At 35.0% G+C, this 25,144-nt stretch overlaps 1 protein-coding gene across 1 annotated transcript in view; it reads left to right on the plus strand.

The window, feature by feature from the left end:
* The first annotated feature begins 8,634 nt into the window (after window positions 1-8,634).
* The window catches only part of LOC148940801 (uncharacterized), a 28,119-nt gene continuing 11,609 nt past the window's right edge, over window positions 8,635-25,144 (plus strand). The window contains exons 1-2 of the mRNA XM_089105404.1: window positions 8,635-8,853; window positions 18,435-18,494. Of these exons, the coding sequence (XP_088961530.1) occupies window positions 8,752-8,853; window positions 18,435-18,494 (162 nt within the window). The 5' untranslated portion in view covers window positions 8,635-8,751. The remainder of the gene's footprint in view (window positions 8,854-18,434; window positions 18,495-25,144) is intronic.

Genomic DNA, 25,144 nt, shown 5'->3' on the forward strand with positions numbered 1-25,144 from the left:
GCATTATATTGTCTTTGGCGAGTATTTGGGTTTTCAAATCGGTAACTAATTTGTCTATCTGGGGGAGGGATATACAAAATTGGTTGGTACGCGTTGTAAGGTACTGATTGGCGCAATCTTCCCTGGCTATAGCCTAGTGCACCACCGGCGCTATAATTTGTTCTTCCGAACAAATGGTTGCCATAATTTTGCCTACTGCCGACAGCAGTTCTTGGTGTGTTATTGAGGACATAACGGCAATTCCTCGCGCTGTGTCCAGGTCGATTACAAATATAGCATCTTATTATTGTATGGTTATTTTCATAATTAGATTGTTTGACAGGCTGAAAACGTACTGTTTTCTGCCTAGCGAGTTCTTGCGTTTTATTTCTTTGTGGCACTGGGGAGCTATCCCCTGAAAAGAAATTGGGAGACGCCTGATCGCCCTTGAAGGTCATTTTTGCGTTTGATTGACCTAGGCTATTTATTTTTCCTTTACTGTGATTAGCTACCATCGTATCAACTTCGATCAATCGCTCTACCTCCTGAACTGCAAGATCCAACGTCTGAATATTTTTGGATATTACCATTCTATATAGTTTTGGGGGTACCCTTGCAAAAAGGTATTTAGTATGACTTTTTCATACAGTTGTCCTGAACCTCTGTATTTTGCCTCTACTGAAATGCGTATATTATCGAAATATTCTCTTATATTTTGTAAATAGTCAAAGCACACCATTCCGTGTTTTACTTTATTTATGGAACTGGTTTCGATAAATCTGTCTTTAAATGCTTTTAACAATTTGTCCACCGTATTCATTGGCAAGTTGGCGTCATCGTCTATAGTATGTTCAATCTGCTTTAGAAAGGTTAAGGTCTGACCTTTTAATCGTAATAGAAGCATGTCGACTAACGTTTCTAGCTCTGTTTTTGTTAGTTCTACAAACTTGGCCAATTGGATATTAAATTCGTCAATATCTAATTGACCATTGTACTGCGGGATAGACTTTGCTATTTCTATATTTTTCGCGACCAAATTTTGCGCCTTTAATTGTTCTTCTAAATCCTCTGACATTTTTTTTTGCGTTTGAATAACTCGAAATAAATTTATTTTTTCACTTAACCTATTTTGGGGGAGGCCATTATCTCCTATGAGATATTTTAAAGGGTTTCCTGTAGTAGCTTAGCGGTTATAGGCCTAATCGCTTTATTTATGTGTCTGTATCGTTCTAATGATGAAATTTAAATTGCAAGGTTTATAGCGTCCTTAGTTCGCATGATTTTCTCCAATTTCCGACGCGCCATTTGTAGCGATAAAAGAAAATGACTGAGGCAATTGTGGTCATAAATATTGACCGCGTCAAATCTAATATCGTAGTTTAAAGCTGTGAACTTACACCTTATAAGTTCTTCGATAGCGCCAGTTATAGCGCTTAAGACTGTGCCGTTTAAGGCGTTAAAGTCGCACCGTTTCCGCCGAGTGAATTTTTCTTAGGTCGAGTGATAGGCTAAGCAAACTATAAAAATGATAAGAAAATCTATGGTTCCACCGGGTAATTTTACAATCGCATCGTTTGGTTTGAAATCAGATTCCTTCTGGGAACGTACCTTGGAGACATACGAACTAATTACCTGTCGTGTGACTAGATAAGGATATATAAAATAAAATAAACACAAAATAGAAAAGCAATGGTTTTATTGAGACTTACATGTTTAGGTGTACAGCAATGGGTCACTTCAAATGACGGCAAATAATAACCAAGTCTCTACAATGACTGCATAATAACTTGAATCGCAATGTCTGAATGCCAAAATAATTCTGTCAACAATAATTAGAGCACGAAAAACACTTTTATTCACTATATATCCTAAGTCCTGATCATGTGCCGTGGGAGCTACCCACGATTGGCCTAAGTTCTGAGGCGGACTAAACCCTCCGTCCAATAATCTGTCTTAAATATTTCTGATGATTCAAACGTTCACACGGCTCCTATAATTTAAACTTCCTTAGAAATATTGTGTGTAGCATCTTTTTTATTGCCCACTATCTTAGCGAAATCCAAAGCTGGATAGTGCTGTTCTTTGTCTGATGCTAACTGAAATTTTTCTTTTTGCTGATTAAGAACTTTTCTTTTTTTTTGAAACTAGATTTAAACATAATTTAAGGAAGTCGGATTTATCTTTAGAAAGAAGGAAATTTATTCTTTGTATTTTAAATATATCATTTTACTCACGGTACAAACTGAGGTAGCTAAAACTTGTAGCCGTCTTGACTTTTAAATGTAAACATCACTGAAAATATCAAGTTCTCTGAATTTTTGACAAGATTTTTTTAATCTCGATAGTAGCAGATACAGTTTTGATAGCAATATCTTAAATTTTGTTAATAGTGGAAATGGTTTTAATAGCACCATATTGGATTTTGGTAATAGCACACATGTTTTGATTGTGGTTAAAAATATTTTGTTGGTGTCAGGTAATATTTTGATAATACAATACAAAATTTTTTTAATAACTTGCAAAAATTCAATAATATTATTTAAGGTTCTTATAATACCATTCTGAATTCTCATTGTGCCAGTCAATATTTTGATATTTAGTGCATGATGTTCAATAATATCAGACAGGATTTTGATAGTACCACATAGCATTTTGATAGTACTTGGCCAAATCTTGATAATCTTGTTTATATCAGACAAAATTTCATAGTGCTATGTTAAATTTTGGTAATAGTAGACATGATTTTGATGATATCATTTTAGGTTTTGAGAATATTAGACACGTTTTGACAGTGCCAGAAAATATTTTGTTATTGCATGATGAGATTTTGATAATACCATGTAAGATTTTGGTATTATCATAGGGGATTTTCATTATACCAGTCGAGATTTTGATAATGTAGTGCAATGTGTTTCATAATATCAGACAAGATTTTGAAAATATCATATAAGAGTTTGGTAAAACTTGGTAAGATTTTGATAAGCATGATCAACACATACACAATTTGATCGCATTATATTAAATTTGATAATAGCAGACATGATTTGGATAACATCATGTCAGATTTGACGATATAAGACCAGTTTTGATATTACAGGAAAAATATTTTTGTTAATATTAGGTAAAATTTTCACAATATTATACAAGATTTCGGTAAAGACATGAAATATTTTGATAATAATATGTAAAAACGTGATAGTACTATAGATGGCTCTCATTATATCATGTGCCACTTTGATAATGTAGTGAAAGATATTTGATAATTTCAGGTAAGATTTGATGATGTCATACAAGAGTTTGGTAATGTTTGATAATATTTTGATAGTATCAGACACGATTTTGCTAGCATTTTTCTAGATTTTAATAATAACTTGCAAGATTTAGATAATGCCTGAAATGATTCTCATAATATCTCAGAAGACTTTGAAAATGTAAGATAGGATTTTGTAATATTTAACAGGATTGGATAATGCCATGCAAAACTTTGATAATACCCTATAAGGTATCGATAATATTTGACCAGATTTTTGATAATCTTGATAATAGCAGACACGATTTTGATATCTACGTTAAGTTTCGTTAAAAGGTAACATGATTTTGATAGCACCATATTAGATTCGGGTAATAACGGACACATTTTGATTGTAGCTGAAAATATTATGTTAATAACTCGCAAGATTAAATTATAATACCATGCAAGATCTTCTTAATACCCTGCATGATTTTGAAAATACCATGTGTGGTTTTGATTCTGTCATAGAGGATTCTTATTATATCTGTTGGGAGTTTGATAATGTAGTGGGAGATATGTCAAAATATCAGACAAGATCTTGATACTAACATTCAAGAGTATGGTAATACTAGGCAAGGGTTTGGAAACATTTTGAAACATTTCGATAACTTTGATAATGACAGACACGATTTGATTGCACTACATTAAATTTGGTAACAGTAGAAACGATTTAAATAACATTATGTCAGGTTTGACAGTATCAGACATGTTTTGATTGTACCAGAAAAATATTTTTCTTAATATCAGGTAAGATCTTCATAATATATAATGTAATTCATAATGTAAAGGTTTGAGAATAAATAGAGGACTCTCATTATACCATGTAGGAATTTGATAATGTAGTGCAAGTTGCTTGATAATTTCAGACATGATTTTTATAACACCATTTCAGATTTTGATAATATCAGGCACGTTTTGATAGTATCAGGAAATGTTTTTGTTAATGCCAGATGGAAAATTCTTATGGTGTCTTATAAGATTTGCTAAAAAATGACGAGATTTTGATAATGTTGGACAAGATTAAGATAATACTTGTTTTAACTTTGATATTAACAGCCTCGTAAATGATATAATCATCCTAGATTTAGATAATATCAGATAGTAACAGAAAAATTTTTGTTAATATCGGGTAAGATTTTGATAATACCACGTATAATTTTGTTAATATCTTTCAAGACTTAGGTAATACCAGAAAGGACACTCATAATATCTGGCAAGATTTTAATAATGCAAGACAAGATTTTGTAATACCTAGCAAAATTTGGTAATATCATGGAAGACATTAATACTGCAAGTAAGATTTTTGATAATATCAGAGGAATTTTGAAAATATTTGACAAGATTTTGATAATCTTGCTGATAACAGGCACGCTTTAGATAGCACTCAGTTATTTTTTTTTAACAGTGGAATTATTTTGATAGCACTATATTAGATTTTGGTACAAATTTTGACTGTAGCTGAAAATATTTTGTTAAAGTCATTTAAAATTGTGTTATACCATGTAAGATTTTGTCAATAACTTGCAAGATTTTGATATTATTACGTGTGGTTTTGATAGTATCATAGAGAATTCTCATTAAATTGGTCGAGATTTTGATATTGTTCTGCAAGATGTTTGATAATATCATACAGGATTTTGATAGTACTACACAACATTTTGGTAGTACTTGGCATTATTTGAATAATCTTGATAATAGCAGAGACGATTTTGTATTAGTACGTTAAATTTGGGTAATAGCAGATATGACTTAGACAACATCATTTTAAATTTTGTTAATGGTAGACACGTTTTGATTGTAGATGAAAATATTTTGTTAATCTCATTTAAGATTTTTATAGTACCATCAAAATTGTACTAATAGCTTGTGAGATTTTGATGTTTATAACGTATGGTTTTGATTGTACCATAGAGAATATGATTTTGGCTATATATTTGCACAATGGGGAGGTTGGGGGTAAAGTATAAGAGAACTGCGTGTTTTTAAACGGGGTATTTTGACTAAGTGGATGGTCATTTGTACCTGATGCTGTCCCCACTGTTTTAAGTTGAATGGAAAAAAATCCAAGGAAAGTTTCCATTGAAAAGAAAGAACCCAAAAGCGAGATTGATATTGTCAAAGCCTGGAGGTTTGTCCCTTTTGTTTGTTTAAGGAACACAGATACATAATTGAAGCTTTGTTCATTTCTATCTTAAGGGTGCCCTACATATGTGACCTTATGTTTGATGGGTGAAAAAAGGTACTTTTCTTTATTTATTTCTCTTGTTTGTTTTCTACAAGAGTTTTTTTTATTTTTAAATTTATACACTTTTTTTTACAAATAACTCATTCATATCAGAGGTTCATTTACAAAGTGATGACCCACTTTAGAGTCACTGGTCACAAAATAACATTTGAATTTGTTGATGCTAGGAGGCAAAGATCTTCTGTCTGTTTAAATAAAATGGATAAACATAAGTAAATTTTATTGCACTAGCGCCCTAGGGCCATCGCAATAAAAAGCAAAGAAAGAAAAATAACTTTTAATTACTTTACATTGCATAAACATAAAAGAAACAAAGAATAAAATGGAAAAAAATTATTCTTCTCTACTCCATTGCCAACCTGAGCAATTGCCCGAAGTTTTAAATCTTGCAAAACATTCATCCCTAAATACATTCACAAGCCATCTCCCATCAAACATCTTCTTTCACTACACTTCATTTCTCAATTCACTCAATTATACATACACATCCATCACATGACTCTATAGTTCCATGGATCAGACTAAGGTAAGGACCATCTTACTTACAATTCAATCTTACGTTTAATGGGTGTAATAGAAGGCTTCTGTGGCTTAAGTCAGTGCTTAAATGTTTTGTTTAATCTTTGAGCAGCCTAAAGGTGGTAAAATAGGGACGCCTGAGATTAAGGAGCCAAGCTTATTAGGCTTAGGCCATTTGTACCCCTGTAAGTCCAAACAAATTCTGTCCAGCATTTTTCTTACAAGTCCAGTAGATATTGTTTGTCTTGAGTCATCCTAAAAATCTTGATCATCCCTTAGTTCTATGACTTTTTACTTTAGTTCTGCCCTAGGACGGGTGGATGAATGATAGGATATCTGTCAGTAACGGGAAATGACATCATTTGGATAAAATCCTGAAAAATGATCATGTCAGATTTGACCTCTAATTAGCTATGATGTGACGACAACTTTATTTTGATTCAAGTTGGTATTTGAGTATCTGAAAAATCATTTTTTAACAGCAATATTCCCATGGTTGGCTTATACTCATTCTAAAATGCTTTAAAATAATAAAGATTTTATAAATAAGTTCACGGAATCAGCATTAACAAAATTTACATAGTTTTCTAAAACTTAGCACTGTTTAAAGGCAAATTTTCAGCAAATGTGATGCTTATTTTTTTTCTGTGTTAGCTCCAAGAAATTCCCCAGTAGCAAGTGCAAAACATAGCTGTGAGGTTCCTAATATGACACGGTCTGCTACAGTTTCTAGCTAGATTTCACTTTCAGAATCCCTTTTTTCCTCTGGCAACTCTAATGCTTGTCTTGCTGCGTCCAGTACTGTCCCTTTCATTTTCGTTGCGGTTGAAATGCTATCTGGCTGATTGAAATACTATCTGTGGTTTAAAATTTAATCTGGCTAAGGAAACTTGCTATTCACAGAGAGCACGGATCTGCTGAAAACCGCTGCGGATCGCTTTTTGCGGAGGAACACATGCGTCTCTAATCGCTTATTCTCGTGGTGTCCGTAAAATGCATGCGTTGAAAAAAACAATGCAGGCACTGAAAATATCCAACGTATGCGATTAAAAAACTTGCGGATTGTGGAAGAAAACAACATGGAGGCAGTTGAAAGGGAAATTTCAGCTTTTAAATTTCATCAAATATTAAGCATGAAATATGCAATTTAACTCAGAAGGCTTGGGTGAACAGTATACTGGACTGCTTTAGAAGCAAGCTATCCCCCAAAGGGAGAACAAAGCTCACAATTCACCAAAAAAATTCGGAAGATATCTCTTTTATTATTTTGTGCTCCCACTCTTTACTTAAAAATTCAAATGTTGATTTGGTAATTTCACTCTAATAGCCTTAGGCTGTGAAGATCTGAACTATGAATTTTAGCTGGGTGACAGTCATGAGGAAAATGCAATATCCTATGTCAGGAATCACGCAGGGATAAATGGTTTAAAAAATTGAATTTTATTGACTCAGATGCAGAAAAAGTGACCAACTCCAAAGATCTTGGTAAATTTGGAATACAAGACCTATTGAGATGGCTAGGAAGTGCAACTTTTGAAGTGAACAGAGTCTCCTGTTTCACCGCTGTGGCGATGCGGTGCAGAAAACCCACAGTATCGCGTTTTTCGCAACGCCCCTGTCTGTCTGAACAGTAGTAAAGCTTATAAAAGCCAGTCTCCATTTGGCAGATTCTGCCATTCTACCATATTGCAGAAAAAGCAACGTCAAAGGCTGCAGTATCTGTAAACTGCCAATACGGAGCCGGAAAAGAAGTCTCCATTGAAATAAAATTTACAAATTGGCGGTAAAGATTTGCAGAATCTGCCAAATGGAGTTTGGCTTTAAGCCATTGTTTTCAGCTAGAACGATGTTTTTAGAACGGCAAAATAAAACGCCCTATAAACAACTTCTTGGAACTACAACGACGAACAGCGAAAATGAGCGCAGTACTTAAGGGCTGGGCACACGTAGATGATTTCGGAAACCAATTTCAGCATCAGTGGAAAAACGATAGCGGTAAGAAAAATTGGCTGAAAGAAAAATTTATTGCACAAGATTTTCAAAACAAAAAATCATGGACATAAATAGTCGGCTGGAGTTTATTAATAGTTGCATAATTTATCTCAGCTTAATTATCAGTTTAGTTCTCAGCACAGTAGCGGGGTCTTTCACCACAGACATCTCTGGCTGACTCTTTATTTGTATACCTATAGGCCCGTTTTTTAGCACTATGATCTTACATCTAAGATCTTACATCTTTCTGCAAAGATTATCGTTTTTTAACTCATCTTTCTTCTAAGATCTTACAGCTCACAAATGTTAGCAAAAAGTGTGAAGACCGCCACTGTTTTACCAAATAGAATAATGATGAGAGAACTTTGATGATCTACTCATCATTGTTCTCAGACCGCTGATCAGAGCAGACTGATGAAAGACGTTTGCACAAAAACGGCCAAAGATGTAAGATCTTTGTTCAAAGATTTCACTTTTAAACGTTTTCTGACAAAAGATGTAAGATCTTAGCACATTGATGAGTGAAAAAACAGGCCTTATTTTTAATGTGATGATCATGATGAATCGGCACTGTAAATCGGCGCCGAAAACTAGAAAATTTTTCAAGCTCAAATCGGCGCTGATTTGGAAATCAGTTCCCGAAATCAGCTACGTGTGCCCAGCCCTTTATAGAAGAAAGAAGTAAAAATATTATAGCCTAGTTTAGCCAAAATTGTGTTCCAAGATGACAAGCACAAAAAAGCAAGTTGAAGTTAAGGACAAAATAGAAGGAGGCATGATGGACCTTAGTTTTTTACAGCTAACTGAAGTTCCAATGAAAGATACGGTAGGTTATACATCAGAGATAGGATGAAAGTGAATAGGCCTACATCACTTTAGGCTAGGCCTGTCTTTTTTTATGATCTTTCATAATTCAATTATTACTTTTGGAGGAAATTAGGGGAATTTCTAGGTGGCACTATGATTTAGCTAAGATGAAAGACAAATGGCATTTGATGCCTTTTGTATGCTCTTTTGTAGCCTAAGTCAATAATTGCTGCTGGGGCTAGCTGTATCTTGAGCCCTTAAAGGGGCCCCAAAGGTATTTCATTTTTATAACCACACAAAGAAGTTATCAACACTACCCTAGTTAAGTTAGACCTACTGAAAAGTGGTTAAAAACATAAACCTATCCCTAGTTTATAAATAGGGCTAAGTTTTTGAATAGGTGTAGGCCTAGAAATATATTCCAAAAATAGCCTAATTATTTATAACAATTCAAACCTCATTTATTAGGCAACTCAAATATAAACCATTTTCCTATTGTTTCAAGTTCAAATGATGTTGACAAAAATAATGCTGGATTTTGTGATTCAAAACTTTGCTGTCAACAATGCAGGCTATATTAAAATTCTGGGTATATATTTGCAGGTACTTGTGCATTTTATGGTGCACAATGCTATATACTTTACAAGGAACTACTAATGGAAACCCATCAAACAGGTATTTGCAAGAGATAAATGGATGGCAATGAGTGGTTTGTCTTTGCATTCACAATATTTAAAACACTCTTACACCTTTACCTACCTAGCTGAATATTTGACTGCCTATGCAATATACAGAATAGCCTATCTACCTAGTTAGATAATAATGTAGCTTAGTGTTTTGGTATATATCTAAATAGGCAGATAAGAAGATTCTCTAAGCAGTTTTAGGTTAATGTCCAACTAGCCAGATAAATTGTTTCTCTTAGGCACAGCAAGAATATCTACCTTGTTGGATAATAATGTAGCTTAGTGTTTCTGATATATATCCAACTAGGCATATAAGAAGATTCTCTAACCAGTTTGAGGTTAATATCCAACTAGCCAGATAATTTGTTTTTCTTAGGCACAGAGAGAATTTCTACCTAGTTGGATAATAATGTAGCTTAGTGTTTCTGATATATATCCAACTAGGCAGATAAGAAGATTCTCTAAGCAGCTTTGGGTTAATATCCAACTAGCCAGATAAATTGTTTCTCTTAGGCATAACAAGAATATCTACCTAGTTGGATAATAATGTAGCTTAGTGTTTTGGATATATATCCAAATGTGCAGATAAGAAGATTCTCTAAGCAGTTTGGGGTTTATTTCTAACAAGCCAGATAAATTGTTTCTCTTAGGCACAGCAAGAATATCTACCTAGTTGGATAATAATGTAGCTTAGCAGTAAAATGCTATTTTAGCTTTCCTTTTGCTATCTTGGAAAGGGGTTCAGTTAAGAAATTGAAACTTTCAGAGACAGGTCTACATACTAAAGTATGTCCCGGGATGGCATTTTGAAGTAACTACTTCTACTCCTCCCTCTAGAGGGAAGTGACCTTTGATGACCTTTAAAAATCTTTGTGGTATAAAAGTGAATCCTGCAAATTAGATCTTCTGCTTCAATGAAGTAAAAGAAAAAACATTTTCAGCTTCACAACTTTGGTCAATCCCAATTTATGAGGTTTCAAAGATCAAAAAATGACATACTTGACTTGACTTACTGACTTAAGTCCCATCCATCCTAGAAGGTTGTTTTGGGGCCTCTTTATTCACTTTGTTATTGATGTGGTGTCTGTATGAGCATCCATCTTCAGACAGGGATAGAAGTTGCAGCAGGTTGAGTGTAGAGAAATTTTCTTTCCATCTCTTTGGGGGCTGAACTCTGGGGCAAGAACCATGCACGCAACCATGGAAGGACTATTTTTGGAAGACAGGAATTTTCCATATGCTGGATGTGGCCTAGCCACCTAAGTTTTGGCAGTTTTATTCTGTCAAGTATGGTGTGTTTGATCTCAAGGTTTTCAAAGAGCCTAATATTAGAGACCCTGTCCAGGTATGTAATGCCTGCAATATGACAAAGTGACTTTGTTTCAAATGCAGCTAGGCAACATTGGTCATCTGTTTTGAGGGTCCATGATTTACAAGCATAAATGGCAATGGGGATAATCAGTGTATTGAAGAGTCTTGTTTTAAGCAGTGTTGACAAATTTTTGTTCCTCCAGATTGGCATCAAGGCCTTAAAGCTAGAGTTGGCAAGCACAAGGCACTATAAAAAGTCTTAAAAAATGAAAAGATTTAAAGTGTTATTTTCTTTTTCCCTGAAAAGACTATGTCAATATAAAACAAACAGAAATGTATTAAAAAAACTTTTTCCACAAAATACATTTTTCAAAGAAAAGTAAAGAAAAGTCATTTCAAAGAAAAGTCATTAAACAAAAATTAGCAAAAATAAAATCAAATAATCTACCAAGCTCAAAACTACCACAAATCAGCATCAATAAATAAATGAAACCCAAAACAAACAGAAATTACAATAATTAGCTGAGTCAAACTCAAAACAAGCAGAAATTAACATAAGTTGGGCATAAAACTCCTATGCCTTCCCAAGGCCAGAACAAAATTTGCACTTTACTGAAAAAATACAGATGAATGTGCATTGTCAGTTTAATATACATATACTGATATTTAGTAATTAAAATGTTAAAATTATTTGATTTATTAAAGTTATTAAAACTTTTTTATTTTTTTCAGTAAAGTGCAAATTTTGTTCAGGCCTTGGGAAGGCATAGGGGTTTTGCGCCCAACTTATGTTAATTTCTGCTTGTTTTGAGTTTTACTTGGTTATTTATTGAAATTTCTGTTCATTTTGGGTTTCATTTATTTATTGATGCTGATTTTTGGTAGTTTCAAGCTTGGTAGATTATTTGATTTTATTTTTGCTCATTTATTGTTTAATGGAGTTCTTTACTTTTCTTTGAAAAACTTATTTTGTGGAAAAAGTTTTTTTAATTAATAACTTACAACACCGTCCCTGGGCCCTGGGAGGTTGTGTTGACCCTGGAGTTTTAATTTCTGATGATTGAACTATTTTTAACAAAATGATCACCTTAAATTTTTATCGGATGGGTTTGTCAATCTAATACACCTTAAGGTATTGAGGGTGGGTGACGTTAGCTGCCCTCCGATCTTTTTCACTCTGTGATGAAATGAACTACAGCTTTTAATTTCCATTCAAATGAAACCCGTCTAAAGTTTATACGAGCATACCTTCCATAATAATCATATAAGCCCCCAGAGCAATATTTACAACGCCTGCCCTGGGGGGGGGGGGTGTCAACACAGGAGTTTTTCTTATCTGACCTTTGAACTATTTTTAACGAAATGACCATACGTAAAGGATTTTTGTTATAAGATCTTTTAACTATTTTTAAAAAAATGGCTACCTACGTTTTTTATCACATATATTTTAGAAGAAAATGCTTGGGGGCCAGCTACCCTCTGATTCCTTTTGACCCTTAAAAAAAGCCTTATTTCAATATCCAATCAAATGAGCTCTCTCAGTAGCTTATGCAAGCATTCCTTCCATACGATTCATATATTCCCTAGAATACAACTTACAATAGTTTCCCCCGTGCCCTGGGACGTTATAACGACACCTTAATTTTTGTTATCTGACCTTTGAGAAATTTTAAACATAATAGTTATCTAAATATTTTTATTCGATACATTTGGGGAAAAGGGGCGTGGGGGGCTAGTTGCCCTCCAATATGTCTCCCTTTGCTTAATTAGAACTTTCAATTTCCAATCAAATGAGCCATATCTGAATTTTTTAACAGCACCCCTTCAATAAGAACCATATATTCCTCAAGGGCATAACTTACAACACCTGCCCTTGGGCCCTGGGGGGCTGTGTTGATCCCTGAGTTTTTGTTATATGGTCTTTGAACCATTTTAAAAAAAGCTATCTCAAAGTTCTTATCAGATGTGTTTGAGGAAAAAGGGCATGGAGGGGGGGCTAGGTGCCCTCCAATCTCTTTTGACTCTTAAAAAGTGAACTAGAACTTTCAATTTCCAATCAAATGAGCCCTCTCTGAAGTTTATATAACAATGTTGTCTATACAAAACCTTATATGCCCCCAGGGCATAACTTACAACCCTTGCCCTGAGGGCTGTGGGGGAGTTGTCATCCTCAAAGACCTAATTTCCAGAACTTAAAACTTTGTTTAATAAAATGGCTGTCTCAAAATTTGATTGGATGTGTGTAGGGAAAAGGTGGGTGTGAGAGGGGGGCTAGTTGCCCTCAAATCACTTTCAACTATTAAAAAGGGACTAGCCCTTTGAATTTCCAATCAAATGAGCCTTTTTGAAGTTTCTGCAATATGGCCTTAAATAAAAACCTTATATGCCCCCAGGGTATAAGTTAAAACCCTTGCCTTGAGGGTTGTGGGGGAGTGTTATCCTCAAAAACATATTTTCTATTTGAAAATCAACTGTGCTGAACAAAATGGCTATCTCAAAATTTTGATTGGATGTGTTTGGGGGAAAGATGGGCGTGGGGAGGGGGCTAGTTGTCCTCTGATCCCTTTTGACTATTAAAAAGGGCACTAGCCCTATGAATTTCCAATCGAATGAGCCTTTTTTGAAGTTTCTACAACAATGCCTTCTATAAAAAAACCTTATATGCCCCCAGGACATAAATTAAAACCCTTGACCTAAGGGTTGTGGTGGAGTATTATCCTCAAAAAGATATTTTATATCTGGAAATCAACTTTGCTGAACAAAATGACTTTCTCAAAATTTTGATTGGTTGTCTTTGGGGGAATGATGGGCAGGGGAGGGGCGCTAGTTGCCCTCCAATCACTTTTGACTATTAAAAGGGGCACTAGCCCTTTGAATTTCTAATCAAAGTTTCTGAAGTTTCCTTTTTAAAGTTTTCTACAACAACACCTTCTATAAAAACCTTATATGCCCCCAGGGCATAACTTAAAACCCTTGCCCTGAGGGTTATGGGGGAGTGTCCTCCTCAAGAACATATTTTTTCTCTGGAAATCAACTATGCTCAACAAAATGGTTATCTCAAAATTTTGATTGGATGTGTTTGGGGGAATGCGGGGCGTGGGGGAGGGGGCTAGTTGCCCTCCAATCACTTTCGACTATGAAAAGGGGCACTATCCCTTTGAATTTCCAATCAAATAAGCCTTTTTTGAAGTTTCTACAACAATGCCTTCTATAAAAATCTTATATGCCCCCAGGGCATAACTTGAAACTCTTGCCCTGGGGGTTGTGGGGGAGTGTCCTCCTCAAAAATATATTTTCTATCTGCAAATCAATTACGCTGAACAAAATGGCTGTCTCGAAATTTTGATTGGATCTGTTTGGGGGAATGATGGGTGCGGGGGGGGGGCTATTTGCCCTCCAATCATTTTGACTATTAAAAAGGGCACTAGAACTCTCAATTTCCAATCGAATGAGCCCCCTTTGAAGTTTCTATGACGACCCCTTCTGTATGAAGTGCCTCTGTGAAAAAAAATAATAAATAATAAAACATTGGAGCTGTATGGCCTTTACTATAGGCAACGCTACAGCGTTGCCTCTGATAAACATCATAGATTTTTGTACTACAGTAACATGATACAGTTTCTCATCATGATAATTGAAGTCAGCAAGAATATCCTTAAGGTCAGTATATAGCTTTTAAACTAAGCATTCAAGCATCTGATGTGGCCTTTACTGGTCTCACGTTTGGCAAATAGCAAGCAGTATTTATAGAATGCACCTTTTTTTGAAGACCTGAACATCAATACATCAATGAACATCAATGGTATAGTTTTGTCACTATACCATTAATATTTCAGTTAACTATTTTAGGAAATTCATAGTCCTTTCCTGGTTTCCATTGCCTACATATTAAGTCCAACTTTCTAGCATCAGAAATCTGGTCAAGGTTATTAAAGGACTCCAACCCGATTTCAAGCAAGGTGATTATGGGTGCAGTGACTGAGGTTTCTTCTGAATGTTGGTCTATTTCATAAAAGGGATTATTAATGCTTTGGCTTAGAAGTTATTCTAAGGTCTTAAGCAAATTAATTTGAAAAGTTGGTTTAATTCACAAATTTTGAACTAAAGCATTTACATATTTTTCAAGACTGAAAATTGAAATAGAAGATTTTTCAGTCTAATGACCAATACGTGCTTTGCGTGGGTTTGTTAATCCACATAATCCTTATTTTGTTCTAAGTGGCCACAGGCCTTCCTCCTAAGTCCTCTTCCCTTTTTGCTTATTTGACTCTTTTCGTTTGTTTTTCTAACACAGGAGTTCTGGCACCTTTTTCCTTAGACCATGGCCAAAAAAACGAGTTAATTCATATTCTTTCGTTTTATTAAAATTTAACTGTATTTCAAAACCTTAAATTCCAAAATGGATTTTCAATTCTTATAGTCTTCTTGGCTGCATAATTTTCCACCATGTTTCATATTTTATTAGATTCTTATGCTAATTCCAAGAGGAGATAGGAGAACTTACCTCAGAGTCGCTGTTCTCCTTTCTTTGCAGCCCTTGGGAGAAAGGGCTGGGTTTAAAAAATGGGAAGGAAGGAAGGTTATGGGGAAGGTAAACAGTAAGGGTGTGCGAAAGCACATGATCGCTGGCCCTTAACCTTCCCCCCCCTCATTGCACTTCCTGACTGAAGGCCAAGAAACAGAGATCAGCACTGCTGGTGGGGACTGTAAAGTCCAATGCCATATTCTTTACCTTTTGTTTTTTTTTACCTTATAGAAAACTGATCAGGAGGATTAGCATTAATGCAATGCTTTTATAGGGCTAATCTGTTTAATTCTTAATATTCTATCTTTCTCCAGCATTCAAATACATGAAAAAAGGAGATTGTTGCATAAAGCTGCAATTAAAAAGGGCCATTCATTAGTAATCCCTTTAACCTGGATGGTTTTGCCAGGAATAGGATTAGCCAAGTATCTTCTACCCATGCATCAACAACTGGAACAGTAGGAATCAAAGCACCATTTTCATTAACCACATGCAATGTCAGAGGCAACGCTATAGCGTTTTGTATAGTAAAGGCCATTCAATTCCAATGTTTTATTATTTGTTTATTTTTTCTTTTTTTCCCAGAAGCACTTCATATGGAAAGAATCGTCATATAAACTTGAAAGGGGGCTCATTCAATTGGAATCGAGAGTTCTAATGCCCTTTTTAAGGGTCAAATGTGATTGGAAGGCAACTAACACCCCTTCCCCACCCACCATTTCCCCAAACACATCCAATCAAAATTTTGAGATAGCCATTTTGATATACGTAGTTGATTTCCAAATAGAAATTATGTTTTTATGGAGGACAATCTCCCCACAGCCCTCAGGACACAGGTTGTAAGTTATGCCCTGGGGTGTATAAGGTTTTTATAGAAAGTTTGGTCATAGAAACTTCAAAAAGGACTCATTTGATTGAAAATTCAAAGGGTTTTGTCCTTTTTAATAGTCAAAAGTGGTTGGAGGGCAACTAACCCCCCTCTCACGCCCACCTTTTCCCCACACGTCCAATCAAAATTTTGAGATAGCCATTTTGTTCAACGTAGTTGAAAATTTGGGAAATTATGTCTTTGAGGATAACAACCCCCTCCCAGCCCTCAGGACACAGGTTGTAAGTTATGCCCTGGGGGTATAAGGTTTTTATAGAAAGCGTTGTCATAGAAACTTCAAAAAGGGCTCATTTGATTGGAAATTTAAATGGCTAGTGCCCTTTTTAATAGTTGAAAGTGATTGGAAGGCAACTAATACCCATTCTACACCCACCATTTCCCCAAACACTTCCAATCAAAATTTTGAGGTAGGCATTTCAACGTAGTTGAAAGTTCTGGAAATTATGTCTTTGAGCAGGACACTCCCTTCACAGTATTCAGGGCAAGGGTTATAAGTTATGCCCTGGGGGCATATATGGTTTCTATGGAAGGAATGCTTGTATAAACTTCACAGAGGGCTCATTTGATTGGAAATTGAAAGCTCTAGTTCACTTTTCAGGCTCAAAAGATTTTAGAGGGTAACACCCCCCCCCCCCACGCCGTTTTTCCCAAATGCATTCGATAAAATTTTTTGACATTGCTATTTTGTTGAAAATAGTTCAAAGATCATATAACAAAAATTCTGATGTTGACACAACACCCCAGGGCCCGGGTTCAGGTGTTGTAAGTTATGCCCTGGGGGCATATATGGTTTTATTGAAGGGATGCTTGTATAAACTTCAAAGAGGGCTCATTTGATTGGAAATTGAAAGTTCTAGTTCACTTTTTAAGAGTCAAAAGAGATTGGAGGGCACCTAGCCCCCCCCTCCACGCCTTTTCCTCAAACCCATCCCATAGGAACTTTGAGTTAGCCATTTTTTTTTTAATAGCTCAAAGACCATGTAGCAAAAACTCCAGGGTGAATACAGCCCCCGAGGCCCAGGGCAGGCATTGTAAATTATGTTCTGGGAGAATATATGGTTCTTATGGAAGGGATGTTTGTAAAAACTTCAGAGAGGGCTCATTTGATTGGAAATTGAAAGTTCTAGTTCAGTTTTTGAGAGTCATTAGAGATTGGAGGGCAACTAGACCTCCCCCATGCCTCTTTTTCCCCAAATGCATCCGGTAAAAATTTTGAGATAGCCATTAACTTAAAAATTGTTCAAAAGTCAGATAACAAAACTCAGGTGTCAACAAAACCCCCCAGGGGCCGGGGGCATGCGTTGCAAGTTATGCCCTGGGGCATATATGGTTTTAAAAAAAGAATGCTCGTATAAACTTCAGAGAGGGGCCATTTGATTGGAAATTGAAATTTCGAGCTCACTTTATAATAGTCAAAAGAGATCTTAGGGCAACTGCCCCCCGCCATGCCTTCTTTTTCCAAAGCCATCTGACGAAAATTTTGAGATAGACATTTTGTTAAAAATAGTTCAAAGGTTGGATAAGGAAAACTCTGGTGTCAACACAACCCCCCTGGGCCCGGCGGAAGGCGTTCTAGGTTATGCCCTTAAGGCATGTATGGTTCTTATAAAAGGGATGCTTGTATAAACTTCATACAGGGCTCATTTGATCAGAAATTTAAAGTTCTAGCTCACTTTTTAAGAGTCTAGAGATTTAAGGGCAACTAGCCCCCCCCACGCCCTTTTTCCCCAAACCCATCTGCTACAAATTTTTAGATAGCCAGTTTTTTGAAAATTGTTCAAAAATTAGATAGCAAAGATTTGGGTGTCAACAGAACCCCCCAGGGACCAGGGGGTAGGCGTTGTAAGTGTTGTCCTGGGGGTGTATATATTTTTAAATTTTCTATCATTGCTCTGTTTTTATTTTTAAAATTGTTTTCCTTTATTTCCTAGCTTTTCTTAGTTATTTTCTTCTTTATAAGTCTTGATTGTCTTCCAAATTTAGCTTCTTTTTGTGTGTGTTGAATTCTTCCTTGCTTACAATAAGCACACCTTGCTGTTTTCACTGATTAAAGTATCCACATTTTCCTAATTTTCTATTTTTTGGCTGTTGTTTCCTTCTCTCATTTTTTGAAGTTTAAAAACATTCATTATTAAAAGTACTTTTATATTTATAATACTCATAAAGTGTTAACTTTTTTTTCTTTTCAGGCTTCATACAAAAAAGTGAGGGAACTTGACATTTCTACCAACAGATTAGTTCGTCTACCAGTAAGTTCTTTTTCTTGGTTGTCAACAATATCTTGTGAAATCCATCAGTATTATACATTTCTTTACCAATTTTCTTCTTTTATTTCAAATACACGTTTTTGTATTTAAATAAATGAAAGTTATGAGATTTTTTTTTTTTTTTTTTTTTTTTTTTTAAGAAATAAAAGTTGTATGCCATCCTGTCTTAAAATTATGTCATGGTTGTCTTGGAAATAAATAGCCTTTTAAGGAGTAGCCCAGTATTATATAGTGAGAGGCGACTGAACCTAAAACTTAAGGAATTTAAGTGGATGCTTGGCTATTCACTTTTCTGAACATATTTGAAAAGGGTAATTTTAAAGTTATGAATTGGAGCTATGAATACTTGCTATTCTGAGAAGGTAGAATTATTCTAAAATTTGGTTGATGAAAGTTGATCTAAAACCACCCCAAGGGTTGAATTGTGAAATAGTTCCTTTTTAAGCTACTGTTTGTTACCATCTTAATTTCAAAGAAACGTGAAATTTCTAATAACAGATGATATTAATCATTAACATCAGACTACTGATTCTACCTCAGGGGCGAATCTAAAGCGAAATCTTTGGGGGGGGGGCAATGTGAAAAATGTGCCAATAATTGACCAAATTGACAAATTTATTCTAAAAAAAGAGTGAAAAAAGAAAGAAAAACCAGGGAAAGAGCGCGCCAGAAAAAATGTTTGGTGGGGGAGGCCCCCTCCTGGATCCACCGGTGTTCTGCCTTGTTTAACTTGTAAAATATCTTGTAGTTTGACATTCTTAGTTGAAGTTTGCCTGAAAGGTGTCAGCAATGAATGCAATTACTATTTTATTTGATTAGGAATCCCATTTTTGACAACGTTAAATGAGAAAACATTGACCTGCATTTGCTTAGAGGTATGGAACCTTATCAGCTTCTTTATATGTTCATAGATGTGAAAAATAGGCTTAGATAATGGAAGGATGGCCAAGATTAAATTGATGATGTTTAAATTATAGCTTAAACATTCAATTCAACACAGCTGTTGCAAGCAGCAACTGCTGAATGGTGTGTATTGTCAAATTGGCAATTAAAAAGATTAAAATATAAAAACAAATAAGGAAAAATTAGGTAATAGAGCAAAAATTGATAAACATTGAATAGATGAAAATAAAAAAAAAGTTGTTCAATTTGTACAAAAAAAAAACCTAAAGGTTTAAAAGATAATACAATCTAATATATAATAAGATAAAAATACAAAACAATAATAATATCAAAAGAAATGAAAAACCAATCAGACAAACGAAAAATCAAACCAATTTAGATTTATCAAATTTAAAAACTAGATAAAAATGTTAAAAATTAAAAATGACTTAATTATATATTGGTTTGAAAACCATTAATTAAATGAAATCCTGAATATACCTGTCAGCAGGTATGCAAAAAGTTCCAAAGCGGCCAGTAGTAGAACTTGACAAAATTCCAAAAGCCGCCAAGAAATTCGGGGATAGTGGAAGCCATAGCATATTCTGACAAAATCTGCCGACAAATTTCACTAGGCCATGAAAACAGCCAAGTAGTATGGCTACCATGCTACCCCATGTTTTGCACACCAGCCTGTCAGATGGGTAGTTTACTGGGTTAAATTTGGAGATGGATCTTGTTCATTTGGAGGGCATCTTTTTGTTTCGTTGTAAGGGATGAAAAGATTCCTGGGATTTGGTGATTAATTAAAGCATAACCCTGCCCCATCACAAAACAATTGTGACCTAAAAATTGTCTTGATAATCTTTTTATATGTTTATCTTTTTAGCTTGTACTGCAGAGTAATTCTTTAACAAGACAATTGAAAATTTTCAGCAAAATTTTGAAAAAGGTTCTTTTCTGTACCAAAGCACTTTTTGAAACTGTTATTGAATCTAAGGGTTCCTTGGAGATCATAATAAGCTAATTGGTTGGGTAGAAGATTTAGTTCTTCCTATTACTATAAACTCCTTTTGGGATCAAGTTGCTTCAGACCAATGCTGTACAAAGGTTCCTCCTCTAAGCCATCTTTTGCAAAAGTACTTTGGCCACCTCCCTATAAATCCTTTGATTTAAGGCACTTTCTGTTTTGTCCTGTGGTGGCACAGTGGGTTTGATATCAGCTTGGTAATATGGAACCCAGCGGTAGCAACACACTGCAGGGCCGACACAAGTAGCTAAGGAGCGTTGTTAATTCGATATAATACAATACTTTACGTATTTTTTCCTGGACTACTCTTGGGTGTCTAACTAGCCTGTCTTAAGGGCTCTTTAAAAAAATTATTCTAGTGACGGGTCATCTGTTATCCTGACCATGTCTCAGCTCTCTTCTTTTCTATGCTTTACCTCGCTCCTCTAGGATCAGATACTCATAATCCTTTACAATGATTGTAGCCTATCTGTAATGAAGAGAAAAAAGACATTTGTGGAGTATGACAATATAGCAGTGTAAATGTAATTAAAATTATGTACATTATATCCTAAATTGGTCACGTGCATTATTGGGAAACTATTTTGTAGCATGAATGAGCTAAATAGCATTGGAGCATCAATGTAAATTTCTCTGCTAGAAAATTCAAAACAACTTTTAATTTGTGTCAAGAGTAAGTTGTTCCTTCATTAAGGTTATGGAAAAACTACCTTTAGTTGTGTTTTAAGGAGGCCCTAGACAGTGAATCATTTTGATCAAAAGTTTCCGTCAATCGATTGACGTGTGCTTTAATCAGCCTTTAATATTGACTAAAGCTAATCTAACAGACTGCTTTTGATCAAAATGATCAAGTCATTCAAAATTTCTATCAATCACCATCAACGCTTGACTCAAACGTCAAACAGGTTCATAGACGGTCAATCATGCTTGAGCCAATTGATTGACGGAAGCTTTTGACCAAAATGATTGACCGTCTAGGGCCTCCTTTATAAAGACCAACCACTCTTTTGTAAACCCCTAGAAAAATGGCATCAATGCTGGATCAAGACTAAAGTCCATAGGCTAATAACATTTTGAGGTTTTGAATAAACTTTACTAATGACAAATTATTGTATTAAAAAGAAATATGAGTTGATCTCTCAAGCCTAGGTTTTCCTAGATTACAGTCTTACTCATCATTGAAATCTTGACTTACTGCAGGACCAGGTGTTTTCTACCTCGCGTTTCTGTAAGAATTGACAGAAGAAAATTTTTTCAGAGTAAAGCATATGAAGTTAATTTTTCTATATAAAAAAAAAACAGATAAGAGCTATGCTAGCAGGATTTAATAGTTATGTAAAACTGAATTTCAGTTGTCTCTTATTTTTAAAAGCAAGAAGGAAACATGGGCAGGATAGCCTAATAAATAATCAGTGTCAAAGACAAGGATAAGATTTCTTTAGTGTTTTTTTTTTTTTCAGTCTAAAAATAGAATTGACAATTATTTTTCCTTTTAATCGTATTTTGGTGACCTACTTCTTGAACTGGAGTTTTTTTGTATACAAAGCCAGTTTTGAGGGTCAGCCCCCTATCCCTTTCCTGTGGTGGGATATTTTAATGATAATATGCTTTGTTGTTGTATAACAGCCATAAAATTGTCATTTCCTTAGTTGGCCCCCCTCTCTTCGTTGAATTGATTTTGGGATATCTTCATAAATTTGAGGATGTCATCTGATTGACGCCAAACATTAACTTAACCAAACTGTAATTAAACATTTATTTTTATTTTCACATTACTTTTTTTTTTCTCCGATAGTTTATTTGAATAAAGCCTTCTTGACTTCTTCTTAAGATAAGATTTATTGCTGAAAAATGGCATCACAAGCCCAAAAGGGCCGAATTCGCACTTTAGCGTCAAATACAGCAAAAAAAGAACAACAAAAACAAACAATCAAACAACAACAGAAAATTATAAAAGGGTCAATGTCAAATACGTAAAGACGTTAATAACAAAAACAAATTAAACTCATAAAATTAGAAGGCCAATGTCAAGTCAGCAAAAATGCCCCCCCCCCCAAAAAAAAAAAATAATTGTAAAATTAAAAAGGGGATAAAGTAAAATTAAAACAAAAACATAATTTATTTGGTGACTAAAAAACATAAAAATAAAACCTCCAAATTTGCAAAATGGGCATTAAAATTAATAACTATGAGGTAAAGAGTGAGTGAGGGGGGGTGGCAGCGGAGATTCAGTGGTTGAAAATGTCAACTATGTAAGGGATAATAGTTCTTCTATATCTTTTAGTGCAAACTCTTATTGGGGCAAGAAGGGAGATTTTTGTTGACACAGAACGTTGGAGGCGGGGTCAAAGGGGTGAATATTGACCAAGGAAAATTGGAGTTGTTCGAGAGTTATGAAGGACAGTTTTGGCAAAACACAAGGTAATTTATGCTCTCCTTTTCTTAAGGGTGACAAGATTAGCTCTCCTAAGAAGGGAAATATAAGGTACTTTACCCTTATTGAAGATAATTCTTAGGCACCTTTTTTGGACTGCCTCTATTCTGTCCGACAATTCAATGGAAATGCCAAGATGCCAAACAGGACAGGCGTACTCAAGGGTTGGGCGTAAAAATGACCGGAAAAATCCTCAAACAGTGCGCTTTAGGGCATTTAAATTTTTTAAGGAGGGAAAATGTGGCATTTGCACGTTTTAAGATGTCATTAATATGGCAATCCCATTTTAAGTCGCTTGAGATAGTAACACCCAGTAATTTCATAGTGGTTACCGACATTTCAGGGGGGATAGGACAGGAGAAAGAAGGAGGAGTTTTAAGGAAATTAATAGTAAGAACAGTTGACTTTCATATCATCAGTAAGAACTTCGGCTGATATCGATTCCAAGATGTACATTGGGTTGCTTTTGGAATTTTTGGAACATGTCTCTAAGACAGTTAGATCATCAACGAATTTCCATCAACACCAAGGTTGTTTATCATTGTAAGAAATAAAATTGGACCTAAGAGGGTTCCTTGGGGTACACCATTATAAATTGGGAGGGGATCAGAATATACATTCAGGTATTTCACGACTTGCGTTCTGTTAGAGAGGAAATACGCAATTATTCTAATTAAATAAGGGTCAACTTGAAAGTCATTAGATAGCTTTTCTAATAGTATATTGTGGTTGATTAAATCAAAAGCTTTTTGCAAGTCAACAGCAATAACATTGAGCTAGGTATTGGGTTTTTCGAGTTTGTTACATATTATGTCCATAAGGTGAACAAGATAGTGGGTAGTAGATGTAGAGTGTAGGTTTCCGAATTTTCTTTCGTCAACATTTGTTATTATCTGTACTTTTAACACCTTAGCTAAAATGCTTTCATATAACTTGGAAAAAACCGGCTTAAGAACAATGCGACGGATACCATTAACATCGGGCTTATTAACTTCCTTTTTTACTGGAGTAATAAAACCTTATTTACAACAATTTAGAAATTTACCAGTAGGCTAGAGGTAATTTAATTAAAAAGTAAGGACAGAGGCTCTGAGAGATTGTCGGCAAAGGCTTTAATTAGTACAATCGGAATGTCTAATGGACATGTACTACACTTTTTAATGTTCTTAATTTTTGCCTCCACATCCGAGGGCGAAATAACGGGAAAATTGAGAGAGCACAAATCATAAGGAGTGTCAAAGAAAGGGGAGGGAGATTCTGAACTATGGAACAAAGAAACCTGTTCAGATCATTGGCTGTAACTGAAGGGTCTTTTTGGAAATGGAAATCTATATTATTTTATGTTTTCCCACAAATTTTCTTTATTCTATTATACCATTGTTTTGGCTTTGTAGAAAATAAATCCTGGACTTTGCATTTGTAATATGAAGAAGCAGATTTACGTATTTCTTTTTTTATATGTTTACGCAGTGAGTTCGCTTCGGATGTTTTACCACTTTTTAGTAGATTCAATTTAATTCTAATTAGTTTTTTAAATTGGCTAGTAATGTATGCTATGTCATTAGAACATGTTTTTACTTTTTTCACAGGGAAGGAATTTATGTATTTCGTTTTAATCAGATTTTGGAATTCGGAGACTTTAAAATTAATGTAATTTTTTCCTTTGAAGGCCAGCCAGTTTTCATTGGTAATCCAAGATCCAAATGTGTAATGGCCATCATTGGAAATTGGGCGATAAGAGAACTCAGTAACAGAAAAAGTATGATTAAAGCTATTGAGAGGCTTCGTTAATAAACAAAAATGGTAAATTCCTCCTAACGGGGGCAAGGGGACAGGAGGGGCATAGAAAGCCTGCATATTGGTGCAAATCAAATCAAGGGTGGAATTTCCTTTTGTTGTTGGTATTTTTACTATTTGTTTTAAGTTTAGGGAACTACAAAGGTGATTTAACTTTAGATCATTAGCATCACCTACTAAGAAAATACCGGTGTTCGGGAATTTGCATAGGACAAAGTCGGCACTACTATGCAGTTGTTGGTAGAAACGCTGTCTTTGTACAGCGTTTTGATTTGGGGAATAATAGAAGCAGCAAAACACAATCAAATAAAAGGGGCGTGGTAAAACTTTGGGTCTTACACTTAACCAAATGATTTCATCGTAATCTGAAAGGTTGGGAGTATGAATTAATTTAGGAAAGAGATAATTATTTACAAATAATAGTATTCCACCTCCCTTTTTACCTAGGGGGTGATCATGGGGACGAAGTTTTATGAATTGGGAGTAGTT

The sequence above is a fragment of the Artemia sp. Qi Xiang Cuo genome, chromosome 19, assembly GCF_049724085.1.
Source record: "Artemia sp. Qi Xiang Cuo chromosome 19, ASM4972408v1, whole genome shotgun sequence".
Lineage (NCBI taxonomy): Eukaryota > Metazoa > Arthropoda > Branchiopoda > Anostraca > Artemiidae > Artemia > Artemia sp. Qi Xiang Cuo.